At 39.0% G+C, this 13,358-nt stretch overlaps 1 protein-coding gene across 1 annotated transcript; it reads right to left on the minus strand.

Moving 5' to 3' along the window:
- Positions 1-1,358: 1,358 nt before the first annotated feature.
- Positions 1,359-8,665, minus strand: TYSND1 (trypsin like peroxisomal matrix peptidase 1). Its single transcript, XM_075216588.1, has 4 exons — positions 7,083-8,665; positions 5,865-5,995; positions 3,657-3,842; positions 1,359-1,956 (listed from the first exon to the last, which is right to left on the minus strand). The coding sequence occupies exons 1-4, from the start codon at positions 8,342-8,344 to the stop codon at positions 1,739-1,741; spliced, it is 1,797 nt and encodes a 598-aa protein (XP_075072689.1). The 5' UTR covers positions 8,345-8,665; the 3' UTR covers positions 1,359-1,738.
- Positions 8,666-13,358: the final 4,693 nt, after the last annotated feature.

Genomic DNA, 13,358 nt, shown 5'->3' on the forward strand with positions numbered 1-13,358 from the left:
TGGTAATGCACCATGGAAGCGCCCATATCTTTTTGTATTTTTAGTGACATTATATTTAATGTTAATATTCTTAAAGAAGAAAATATGTGATCTGAGCTTTGTTGGCTACTTATAATATCTGTATCGTTTCAGCTGGGACTGTCTATACTTAGCAGCCATCACATAAGATATCAATCTAAAATAACTAATAGCGCTACCCATTAGTTATTTTACTCATTTTGTTTTAAATTTCCACTTAGACCACTGATCCTTCCAAAATCACTGCTCAATCATGACTTCCAGCCGGGTCTCAGTGACTACTGTAGAGCCTGTAGCCGAGAGAGATCCAGATCTCCATAACCGTAAACACTAATTCCTACATCAACTTCTTAGCCACTTATAACCTCCTGTTGCTGTCTTTCAGGTGTAGTACATATCACAATGGTATATTAGACACAACAATACCTTAAAGGTCTTTGCTTTAAGTTTACAGCCAATTATCTGAAATCTGTCTTGTGGACAATCCATCCATTTCTTTCTTTAGAGGTATGTATTAAGAAATACTCAACCACTGTCAACAATATATTGATCTGCTACATTACCAAACCTGAGCACCCAGAAGTAAACAGGCTGTTTGGCATTCATGGTCCTGGTGACAAGTTAACACATCTGTTCTCCTTATAAGAGAATCCCCTACCACCAGCACCTGCCTGGCCTTCCCTACACTACTATCTTTACTAGAGCAGTTCTTCCTCAGGTTGTAAGTGGAAGTATCCAGCTGTAACAATGCTATTCCTGAACTGATAGGCCCAGTATCAGCCAATCTGGCATATTTATTCTATCACCCTTCTTCTGTGATCCAGCTATCGCCTCAGAATCCTGCTCTCTCATGTCTCCATCTTCCTCATCAGTGGCCCCAACCAGTGTATGCACAGGGAGCAGTAAACTACTCTCTGTGTTGTCAGTAGACATCAGTATTGTCAGTTGCTCATTTAGATCCAGAATCTGGGCTTCCAGATGAGCAACTCACTCCCATCAAGAACTGCATATGTAACACAAGGTGTACACCCGGTGGCATTACCAATCATGGAACATGTCCTGACTGCAATTTATTTAAGCTATATGGGGCTACTTACTGTAAAATAAAAATATTAGTTAACAAGAACTATTTAATGCACTATTTAATTATCATTACGTAATAATACAGTAGTGTTAGAGCACTTACAGACTACTTGTAACTATAAAGTAATATATATATATTTTTTTTAAAGTTTTATTTTGCAAGGTCAGTAAAACAATAAGAGACGTTTGATAAAAAAAAGAATATAAAGTAATATTTTTAAATTACTTTAAAAAAAAAAAAAAATTCAATGAGTACAAAATAGTAAAGATTTCCTAATTCCTTGTGTTGTACTTTCATTAATTTATGTACAGAACAAATGCACTTTTCAGACAGTTGCCAGGGAAATGAAAAACCGTGCACAGCTCTGAAACCTCCCTTGGTTTTGCATATACAATGCAGTCTCAGTTCGAATCAATGGGTTCTTTTATACAAGCCTTAGAAGAGAGTTTTAGTTGAAGGAAATGTCTGTAAGAAATAATAGGAATCCAACAATCATCTTGGTCAACCTGTGTTAATGGAATGTTCAGGTATTCCAAACTTAGCATCAGCTGAATATCTGTAAACACATTATCATCCACACGCAGAGCAAGCCACTGATGACAAGTGCTATGGAGTACTAAAGGACTTACAACGCACTCATAGCTTGCTCTGAAAGACCTTTTCAGGTGCTCTCTGCAGGCGCCACACATTGTGAACTCTATGTCCTGCCTTATTAAGCTCACCAAAACTTCGTAAATCTCCAAATTGTCTGTATCTCTGTATGGCTGTCTGCAAGACAGTAATTGGGATGCTGAAATTTAAATGGGGATATGTGGCTCCTGTGCAGTTATCCTTTGTGTTACTTGCAACAATACCTACAATATAAAGGAGAAAACAAGCTGAAACAAAATAATTTACTTTCAGACTGTGGTAGAAGGTTGGCAATCACTTTCTGAAATCACAAGTTGAATTTAACATAATAACATTACTGGTGACTGGAGCAGGAAAGACTATAACCGATTGCTGAATAACATACAACAATAGTTGGAACCCAACACACAGACATATGCAAGTACTTGTCTAAAATGATAACCATAGGGGTTACCCCAGAGCCTTAATCCAGCTCTAGGCAAAAACATCAGGGGGTAAATGTATCAAGCTGAGAGTTTTCTGGTGGGTTTGAAAAGTGGAGATGTTGCCTATAGCAACCAATCAGATTCTAGCTATCATTTTTTAGAATGTACTAAATAAATGATAGCTAGAATCTGATTGGTTTTTCAAACCCGCCGGAAAACTCTCAGCTTGATACATTTACCCTCAGGTTTTTAAAGCAAACAGGCCTTTTACATTTTGATGAATCACATTAAATCCCACTGTAATTAGCCAGGTATGTAAAAAAATAAAGAAAAACAAAGCTATATATATATATATATATATATATATATATATATATATATATATATATATACACAACAACTGATAAAAAGACAAACAGAAATTTGTCTTGCCTCGTTGCGAGCAGCAACGCGGCAAGACAAATTTCAGTTTGTCTTTTTATCAGTTGTTGTATTATACCAGTTTCATCCATTTATCACCTTTTATATTTCGCTATGAGAATGTTTTAATGAATATCAATAAAGAAGTATTTTACAGTAATCAATATACATACATTATAATCCTAACTTAGGGTTCATTTTGAGTGCCCCATTTGATCATTTCTTTTCTTTCCCTTGTTTCTCGATTTACAATGTATTAATGATCGGGTGCACCAATCCTCAATTTTTATGGATGATGCCATTAGACAGGATTGATATATTATTGAGGAAGTATATGAACCACCCGGTGTGGTTTTTTTCCTCCTTTTGAGTTAAACCACATTTGTATTTATGCATACTAGACAAAGCAAGAAAGCACCTAAAATTTGTAAACATCCCAAGGAAGCGTATGACTCATAATGATGAAATAAAAATGTAAGTTGTCCCTGCAGTACTTTAAGTTCCTGCTGTCTGACTGTGACGTACAATACTCTAGTATACTCTCTGTGCAGGGCATACCTTAAACCTAATGAAAGATTTTACTAAAGTGTCCCTCATCCTAGTCAGGGGTACCAGTCCCAACTGAAAACTGGTGGTGGTGGTATTTTCAGTGGGCTCCACCATATTGAGCTGGAACTACAAAAAAAAAGTCCCATTGTATTTATTTAGTCCTGGACAAAGGCTGGGTAGGGTTCATTACTGGAGCTGCAATTTATGGAAAACTTAGTTACTTAGCAGCCACATGGGAAAGATTGTTATATAGACATATAATAATGTGATTATATAACTGACAAATGGTTTAAGATGTCAGCCCCTTCATGCCTGGATGCAATATATAGTAGCAACTAAACAAAACAGCATCTAGCAGTAGTAGTTTTAAAGAGGCAAAAGCAGTCTGCTTCTTTTTACAAAACATACTGCTATACATTTGGATTTTATGCAAAAAACAAAATTACTCGAAATTTTTTTTGTCAAATCCCGTAACTTTAAAGTAAAACTTTTAGAACACTAAATAACAGGGAATTTAGAACACTTGTTACCTAGCAGCTCCCCGGATTGAGCAGAAAACAACGGTCCTCCACTAGAACCTCCATGTACAGCACAGGATGTCTGTAACATAACTGGGACATTATCCACAGAAATCACTGCTGATAGGACCCCGGATGTCACAGAAGGGCCACAGAGTTCACCAAAGGCACCAAATCCCACAATGCAGACATCCTCTCCTGAGAAACGCAGGAAACATGAGTAAGACCTTAGATAAATGTGCAGAATATATATATATATATATCACATACACACACACTTTCATATACGCAATGTTAATTATGCTCACAGACTATATAAATTGTTTTTTGTAAGCAGTAATCAGTGCACTACACACTCTCCACAGCTCTACATTACAGCTCTAGGACAGCACTTAGCTCTACAGCTCTAAAATCCACAGGGCAAGCTAAGGGTTTCCCCCAACTGGTTGTACCATCATCTTAATTTATTTATATGGTGCCAGAGAATCTGCAGCACTACACAATTAACTAAAAAGAAAAAGACAAAAATACAGATAAGTAAGGAACAAAAGAAACAATAGAATCAGTAAAATCCAATACAAGAGACTATAGAGAAAACAACTACATAAGAAGACAACTAGAAAGAAAAGGAAACATTACAAAGAAGATGAAGAGATAGAAAGTAGAGAGAGCCAAACCTGTCAGAGTTAACATTAACATGATTAGGGTAGTAAATGGAGATGACAGAGGTGGAGTGAAGGGAGCAGGTGGAGTGTGAGGAGAGAATTGGCTTAGGATGAAGCCGTGGAGACAAGTGTGAAAAGGTGAGTTTTGAAGGAGTGTTTGATTCGAGGTTTGGAGTGAGTCTGATTGGGCGGTGCAGGGAGTTCAAAATGTGGGCAGCAGCTTAGGCATAGTCGTGAAGGCAGGATGTGAGGTGGTGATAGGTGATGAGGAGAGCTGAAGCTCATTGACAGAACATATAGGGTGAGTAGAGTAGAATTTCTTGACTAGGTTGGAGATGTAGGAGAAGGGGGGCATTAAAGAGGGCTTTATAAGTGAGGCAAGCAATTTGATTTGCTTTCTAGATGGAATGGGGAGTCAGTGGAGGGTTCTGCAGAGAAGCATAGCAGAATAGGACCATCAGGATAGGTAGATTAGTTGCGATGCCACATTCAGCACAGATTTTAGGGAGGACTGACATTTTTTAAGCAAGCCAGAGAGGAGAAGATTGCAATAATCAAGGAAGGAAATGACAAGAGCATGTGTGATAGGCTTGGTGGTATTCATGGACAGGTAAAGGCTAATCTTGGCAAGGATGTGAAGGTGGAGGCGACAGAACTGGATGAGGGGAGTGAAATTTAAGTTGAAGTCAACGATGACCCCGAGGCAGCGTGTGTGCAGAACAGGGGAGACTGCGACACCACCAATCTTAAGGGAGATCAGAGGAAGGTATGTGACGCTAGGTGGTGGAAAGATGATAAGCTCAGTTTTGGATATGCTGAGCTTAAAGTAGTGTCCATCAATCCAGGTGGAGATAGAAGAGAGGCAATCAGAGACACGGGAGAGGAGGGAGGGAGAGAGGTCAGGGGAGAAAAGGTAGATTAGAGTGTCATCGCCATAGAGGTGATATTAGATGTCAAAGCAGCGAATCAGTTGACCAAGAGAGGAGGTGTAAAGAGAGAAAAGTACTGGGCCAAGAACAGAGCCATGGGGAACCCCAACAGATAGAGGGACAGGAGGCAAGCTAGCTGACTGCAAATGTGAGAGGCTAGAGAGTGGAGGAGGTGGGACGGAGCAGAGTCGAGTGAACAGGCTGAGGAGAAAGAAGAGGGGAGGAGTAAGTAGAGCTCAGAGTTTGTGACAGGAGGGAAGGTGAACAGGGTAGCAAAGGGCTTTACAATGAGTTGGGGTATTGTATTTGTATGTATTGTATGATACGGTCCTGTTGTCCACTCTTGGACAACCTTTTTAAAAAACAAAATGCAACAACATTTATTATAAGCACAACCAGCCTTTACTATTTCAACAGGCTGCTGGCGCTTCTCAGACCTTCCCCTCCTACATAGTTCATCATAAATCTCAGGAGGTATAGATAGAAGCCCATGCTAGCCTGTTACAAATGTACAGCTTAGCTACACTTTTATGAAATGTGATTTTTTTTTCTTCTTGACAAAACAACATTTACAAATAGCCTCTGATAAAATATGGCAATATTGCCACCTATAAACGGTAACATACCTGTACAGTAGCCCGATGCCAAGACTGGTTCAGGAATTCCAGGAAATGCTTCATCCAGTTCAACCAATGCAATATCATAAGGAGAGGATTCCTGAGTAGAAAACACCACTCGACCTGTGACGGTCTGATACCTGGGAAAAAATTATAAAAATTATATAGTCAGTGTTGTTTTTTCTCACAGAAGGAACTTCAAGCATTAGAGGATAGGCCTGACTGGGGAGAAACACTAATGTAGAAGAGATAGCTTGTTTGCAGTAGATCAAAAATCATTTATGTGAAACAAGAAGCTGCAATCAGATCAAGTGGGATCATTTTATTCAATAAAATTACATTATAATGAACAAATACTTTAGATAAACCCTGCAGAATTTTGAAAGATCAGACACAACGTCCTCTGATCAACCAGCCTTACTTACCACCAGCTATATTTTATTTAAAGGCTGATGGCATTATATATTTGAACAGTTAGTGCCAACAACACAAGGATGGCATTTATTCACTTAGCTGACTATACATGATGTGATATCGCAGCTGATATTGGGCAATTAGCCAAATGTTTCAGACTGTATTGGGTATGATGGGTCATTTATGGGGCATAAATGACCCATCATACCCAATTTTGGTCCTACAGAAATAAGATCATTGCGGGGCATTTTCATAAATGAGAAGGTAAGATGACCACAGCTGGCACCTATCGGCCAGTATATGTGCCCATCTTCTGATTGTCATCCCCAATAATCTAGGAAGTGATCCAGTTACTCGACTTAAGGGACCAAACCTCATCCAATTTGACCAGTTTGAAATGTATGACCAAAACGGTCATTAATTCTGTTGCCCGACACTTGTGCGTACCTGTGTTTGGCTGGCTTTAATGATTTAGAATATTTGTAGCTCTTTAAAGATAAAGTATGTGTTACCAAAGCAACTATAAAACATTAGTAGGCCTGGGACAAAATAAAAAATAAGTGGACCCCCATAAAAGATATTTTTTTTAACTTTTCCACTGTTAGAAATGTATTCTATCTTTAAAGTCAGATGAGGCAAGATAGAAAAAAATCTTGTTAAGAATCAGGATAGTTTTATAGCTTGAATTAGATCTACAGCTAGAAAATGAAGATGTTACAAGTTTACAAAATGTTACGGTGGGCCTCTGTCGTGTAGGGCCAGGGCAAATTCCCCTTGTGTCCATTTATTAAAACAATCATGTTTGTTGCCTACCTTTTATAGGTATGGTGTTGTCCACTTGTAATTCTAGGATGCTGGATCTTCACAAATATCTTAGATAAATCTCTAACCACATGTCGGCATGTTAAGACTACTTTTCGGTTCAGCAAAACTCCAGATCCCCAGGCTTGTCCTGAGTCCACTAAAACAACAGCTGCCATCATACGCTCTGCTGGTCCTGGACCTTTCTTACGATTAGGGAAACTGCGGTTTCCCAATTGTAAATTTGCCAATTGACTTTTTACAGCAATGTTTGCCCTGTCAGAAGCCTTAATGATGTTCTCAATGATATGGCTAATAGAGCAAGCCAAAGTCAACCCTACCCATTCATTCGTCTTCCAGCAGAGGGGTGCCACTATGATGCCCACCAAATGCAAAACACCTTGTTCAGACAAAAATATGCCCCCTCCTTCTGAGCCAGGCAGACAACGGGCATCGGTTAACAGTACAACATTTCTATTTCCTGCAGTATTGCTTAGGACACCTTTGCTAATGGTATTCAAAAAAATGTCTGGATAAAATGAGCCAAATGGAGATCCACATGCAAATACTGTACTTCCTTTTACCAGCATGGAGGATTCCATGATGTCCATTTTATAAGACGATTTAGTCAGTGGACATTGCAGGCTCAAAACAGCGAACCAATGAAGGTAAGCAAGATCCTTCTGAAATTCACCATATTCCTTCTTCTCTTCTTCACTGGAAAACACCCACCCATCTTCTTTCTTAAACAGTCTAGAAAATGCCATTTGAAATTCTGGACATGGTAAAAGCATAAGCAGACGAGCCTGGAGTTGTATTCGTTCAGTTTGTGGCTTTGACATGGAAACATTTTCAAGTTCATGTCTGTGTTCCAGAATCTCATTGCTGAAGCCAGCACCATATTTTACATTTATCTTTGGTTCAAGCGGGCATTCAACTTGAATGACCAAATCTGACAAAAAGTCATCCGCTATTAGAACAGTGCGATCTGAGTCGGCAAAATAATTCCCACTTTTCTTCAAGAAAGGAAAAAATACGGCTCCCTGGCAAATAACAATGCCCAAAGTCCTATCTACAATGACCCCACTACAGCTCCATTGCCCATCACATTCAGATTTAGATGCAGTTTGATAAAAGTGCTTATTTTCATTTTCCACAGTATTTGAACTTGTGTTGTGATATTTCGTTCTTTGCACTGGGGAGACTGCTTGTGCCTGTGAGGTTGTTACAACACAACCACTAAACCCTGCAGTCACCAGGTGTTGCTTAATCATGGTAATACGAAAATTAGAAGTATTCAATATTTAAAACTGGAATACAATTGCAATCTAAAGATGCAGCAACAAATTGCAGATGGAATATTTTATCTTTCTCCAGGCTATGACAACATTTCGGCTAATTGTAATAAAACAAGCGTTCCATTGCATACATATCCATGTAGTGATGTCCCCCTGTCCTTAATATGCATTAGATCACTTCAATAAGGTCCGTGCAGCATTTAAGAGTATAAAGAGTACATTACATGCACTATGTACAGATACAAAGTTCATTGACAGCTCCATGACCAGGAAGTTCTCCTTACAGAGACGACCTCTGACTGGATAAGCCTCACACCCAATTGCCCGCTGTGTTATTTCAGCACGATTCATTGGTTGTTGTGAGTGACACGTCTCTGAGTCATTCAGTCATTCCTCCTGACTGAGATATAAATACGGTTCAGCAGTATCAGTGACCTGCGCTGGCTGCGATACGGTGACTGTTGCTGCAATGGGCGCAGCGATGTTTAACCCTTACATTGCCAAATATGTCTAACAGTACATCGTGCTTTATTTGATCACTAGCAAAAGTCTCGTTATGGAAAAAATAAATAGCATTGCATATTAGCTTCAACATGTCATAGTAAAGCTCATAAGATCTTTGCTATAGCATGTAAAGGGCATTCAGGTGATCTGGCAGTAGTTATTAGTGCTTTTAATAGCTCATGTAAATTGTGTCCTTTGGGTGTTACAAGCGCACCTGTATAATCTTCAGACGTGTGGCTACATGCCTAACATTACATGCACAAAAACACCAGAATCATAAATACTGTTGAAACTGATCAATCATAAGGAATAATAGTAAAAAGTGACTTTATAATTATATCGGTCACTCCACAAATAAGCAGAAGTGCCGAAGTAAACCCTGCAAGAAAATCTGAATGCATTTTCTACATAACTGCTCCTTAATTTGTCAAGGGACGATGATACTATAAACAAGTATTAACAATTGTAACATACATTGGTGTCTTAAAATCCATTTCAGACCAATTAAAGACTCACACCTGCAATTTGGCAATGCAAATATGCATAGGAAACACACACACAATGCAGCATGTGGATTTAAAATGGTTGGTTTTAAATGGCTATCCTGACAGCCCTATAATTTACTGTAAAAGGAGGACTTATTCCAGTTATTACAATACAGTTCTCTATGGTGGCTTTTATGTAAGCCACCAATATGAAACTAATATTTAAAGAAGACCTAAATCTGTTGCCTTCTGTTTAAAGCAGAGTTCTAACCTGGTGATTTGTAAATAAATCAGACATCTAACCTGGTAGCTACTTTATAAATCATCTTCTTATCTGGTGGTTAGTGTATAAAGTAGACATCCAGTCTAGTGGTTGGAAACAAACCTCCAACCTGCTTTCTAGTATGTAAATGAGACCTTTAACTTGGTAGCTAGTGTTGAAAGCACACCTTCAATTTGATTGCTAGTGTAAATCTGAATGTATGGCAAGACCTCCAATTTGATTGAGTATATGGCAGGACCTTTCCTCGCAATACCCACCACAATGTGTTCACAGTTTGCTGGGCTGCCGCTTGCCTTGTATGTTGTAGAACTGTCGGTGTCACCTGCCAGGCAGCTCCAACAGAGCAACATAAGCTGTCTGCTAGATGATAGTAATAGCTCTTGGTGGCTCTTCCCTTGCAAGTAACAAATAAGCGGCAGAATCTCTCGGGTCCTCTTCTCAACTCCCAGATGTACCCCTTGCTGGCTATGATGATGTTGATGATTATTAATATTAACCTTTATTTAGCTCAATTATTTTGCTCTGAGCGTTACAGTAGCCACTTCCAGGTTTTAACCATATAAAGACTTGAGCTTCCATTTATTAAAGATATGGGAAGATAGTGTTGATTTAGCCCCCACTCCTACTAGCACCAGAACCTACCATTGTTTGAATGGAGTCCCAGACATATACATAAGTTCAATATGAACGCTATGGGCCTGATGCTGAGTTGGCCGGACGTTGGGTGTAATTTTTGCTCTCCTACCTGCCTCTGCAATCGTAAGCAGGCGTGTTAGATGCTTGCAATTGTGGATCAATACATACATGTACATGTACGCTCTCTCTGGGAATGAGCAATGTACATTTTTGGAATTTACACAAATGGGCATCCGTTCAACTCAGCACCAGGCTCAATGCATCCAATGCAGGAATGGTATATCTGTATTGGGGTTGCCACAGAAACCATTTTGACAATTCAGCTAGGATTAGGTCACTATTAGAAGTGATCTGTCGCTACAGATACAGATATTCAGGGGGGGGGATGGATCATTACCCCCCAATTTTACCATTACAAACGTACAAAACAGATAGGCAAACATTGAATAACAATGGTATCTGTCTCCACTCCAGACCTCTTTCTAATAACACCCCCAATAAAAGAAAAAATATAATAAATGACTCCATTGATTACCATACAGACTGGTGGCTGTTATATAGAACAGACCCCATTCTGATAAATAGTATACAATGAAGACTTCAGTCTCTCAATCCAATATTCTATGTGGCCACTGTCAAGTTGTTATTTTCAAGTAACCAGAGCTGTGTTGTCATGCTCTGCTTTCAGAAATGCCATTTGGATGGTGGGGTTAGGTAAACAGACTTATGCCATAAATAGATCTGCGACTTCAAGCATTTACTAGCAAGCAGTAGTAGTGTGTTTTGAACATATCATGAAAACTGATATGTAGACATATGACTGGCCGAGGACAAAAATAACCTGTGTGAAAACAATATCTTATGTAATATAAGAAAACATTAGTACCAGTTCAGTTGTGTTAAGCCACTAAATTAGAGTAGCAATATTCACTGTGTATTCAAATTGAGATATCATGTGAACTGTGTAAGAATGTTCCTGTCAACTACACAGAGTATAAACAAGTATAAAAATACTGATAAGGAGGGAGTCTACTGTACTCATATAAGCATAGAAATATGCTGAAATCTTGAGATTTTATTCAGATTTTCCTTCATATAAACCTTTGCATTCTAACCCCCCTATGATGTTTTAGAGGAAACTGGGAACCTTGAATAACACTTCAATGGATGGAATCAGATAGGCACCATTTTTCATTGCCTTTCAAAGGTCCACAAGGGTTTGGTGAACCACTACCCCCATGGTAGACCTATAATACCTGGTATAGGGTTCCCAGTAGGTCTATCAGATTATATAGATATATTTTTCCCACTTTGCCATCATATCTATAATAGAAGATAATAAATGAGACCAAACCATATTTGGTTAACCATGGATGTCTATATTCTTCTACAGTATATTAAGATTGTGGTCATCAAGCACTTAAAACTATTTTATTAACTATAGTGATCTACTCACCATACACATTGATGTTTTGATAATGATCACAAACTTTCTTTTGTCACACAATTGTTTCATGTTTAATAAATCTTGCTATCTCCAAAGATGGATTGTATGCAAATCTTGGTGGTGGGAATCATATCAGGTATTTGCTAGAGGAATCATTACTGTAAATTCATAATTTAATATTGTATATTTAGGGCCTGATACATTAAGGATCTTAAATGAAGAGGATTCTTATTTCAGTCTCCTGGACAAAACCATGTTACATTGCAAGGGGTGCAAATGAGTGTTCTGTTGTGCACATAAGTTAAATACTGCCTGTTTTTACATGTAGCACATAAATACTTGATAGCTTATTTGTACACTGAAATTTAAAGTTGATATGTGTGTGCTACATGAAAAAACAGGCAGTATTTAACTTATGTACAAAACAGAACACTCATTTGCACCCCTTGCAAAGTACCATGGTTTTGTCCAGGAGACTGAAATAAGAATCCTCTTCATTTAAGATCCTTAATGAATCAGGCCCTTAGTGATGCTCTGATATTTATTTGGGATGGAAGTATTAATGATCTAAATCATTTTATTCAAATATATTACAGTGATTGCAATGTATCATTCACAATGCAGTTTGACAATGATCATATTGAATTTCTGGACATTTCTTTAAGAGGTAACATGGATCGTCACACATGCACAAATATCTCATAATCCCAATACACAGTAGGCAACTCATTCAAATGAGCAGACAGTTGACATTCAAATAGTTTATTTAAAGGCATCCAAGCAGGACAATTCCTAAGGCTATGGAGTATTTGTTCAGATGTTGAGACTTTGGGGTAAATGTATCAAGCTGAGAGTTTTCCGGCAGGTTTGAAAAACCAATGAGATTCTAATTATCATTTATCTCTGCCTGTACAGACATGTCTCCATTCATCCTGTGCCTGCAGACTATTGCACAACCTGTGAACCAGCTCCAAAGCTTCCCAGCTTACCTGGACTTCAGTTAGCTCTTGTGCCTGTAGACTATTAGACTACCTGTGATCCAGCCCCAAAGCTTCTGGGCTTAGTTGGACCTCTGTTTGATTCTGTGCCTGCAGACTATTGTTCCATTTGATCTCTAGCTCATAGGCCTCTCAGCTTTACATGGACATCCGAACATCTACTCCTACAGGTCATCTCAACCATCTGACAGCTAGCTGGCAGGCTTCACGGCTTACCTGGAGTTCATTCTCCACCATACTTGCTTGCCTCCTGTATTCTCCAGCTGGTCTCGCTTGGAACCCGCTCGGAGAACCACGACCTGCGGGGTGGAAGTCGCAAAGTCTATACCTCCTTGTGGGTTTCCTGACGAACACCTTTTGCTTCATTAGACTCCGCACCTCCCAGTAGGGTAGTGTTAAGCTAAGCAGACCACAAGGGTCTATCAGATTCCCTGCGTTTGTGACAAAAGAGAAGTGTTTTGGACTTTTAAATCGGCTAATGGGATAATGGATAGATTTAATCATGATCTTGAGCCTCTTTTAGACTAGAGAAAGGGGCGTTGCAAATGTTAGATTTCTGAGCAAAGAGCAAAGGGGGGGGGGGGGATCAGGCACAGGACCTGCTCACCACCTGGTTGGGGTCCGGTGCTCCCACCTA

This window comes from Mixophyes fleayi, chromosome 6 (assembly GCF_038048845.1).
Source record: "Mixophyes fleayi isolate aMixFle1 chromosome 6, aMixFle1.hap1, whole genome shotgun sequence".
NCBI lineage: Eukaryota > Metazoa > Chordata > Amphibia > Anura > Limnodynastidae > Mixophyes > Mixophyes fleayi.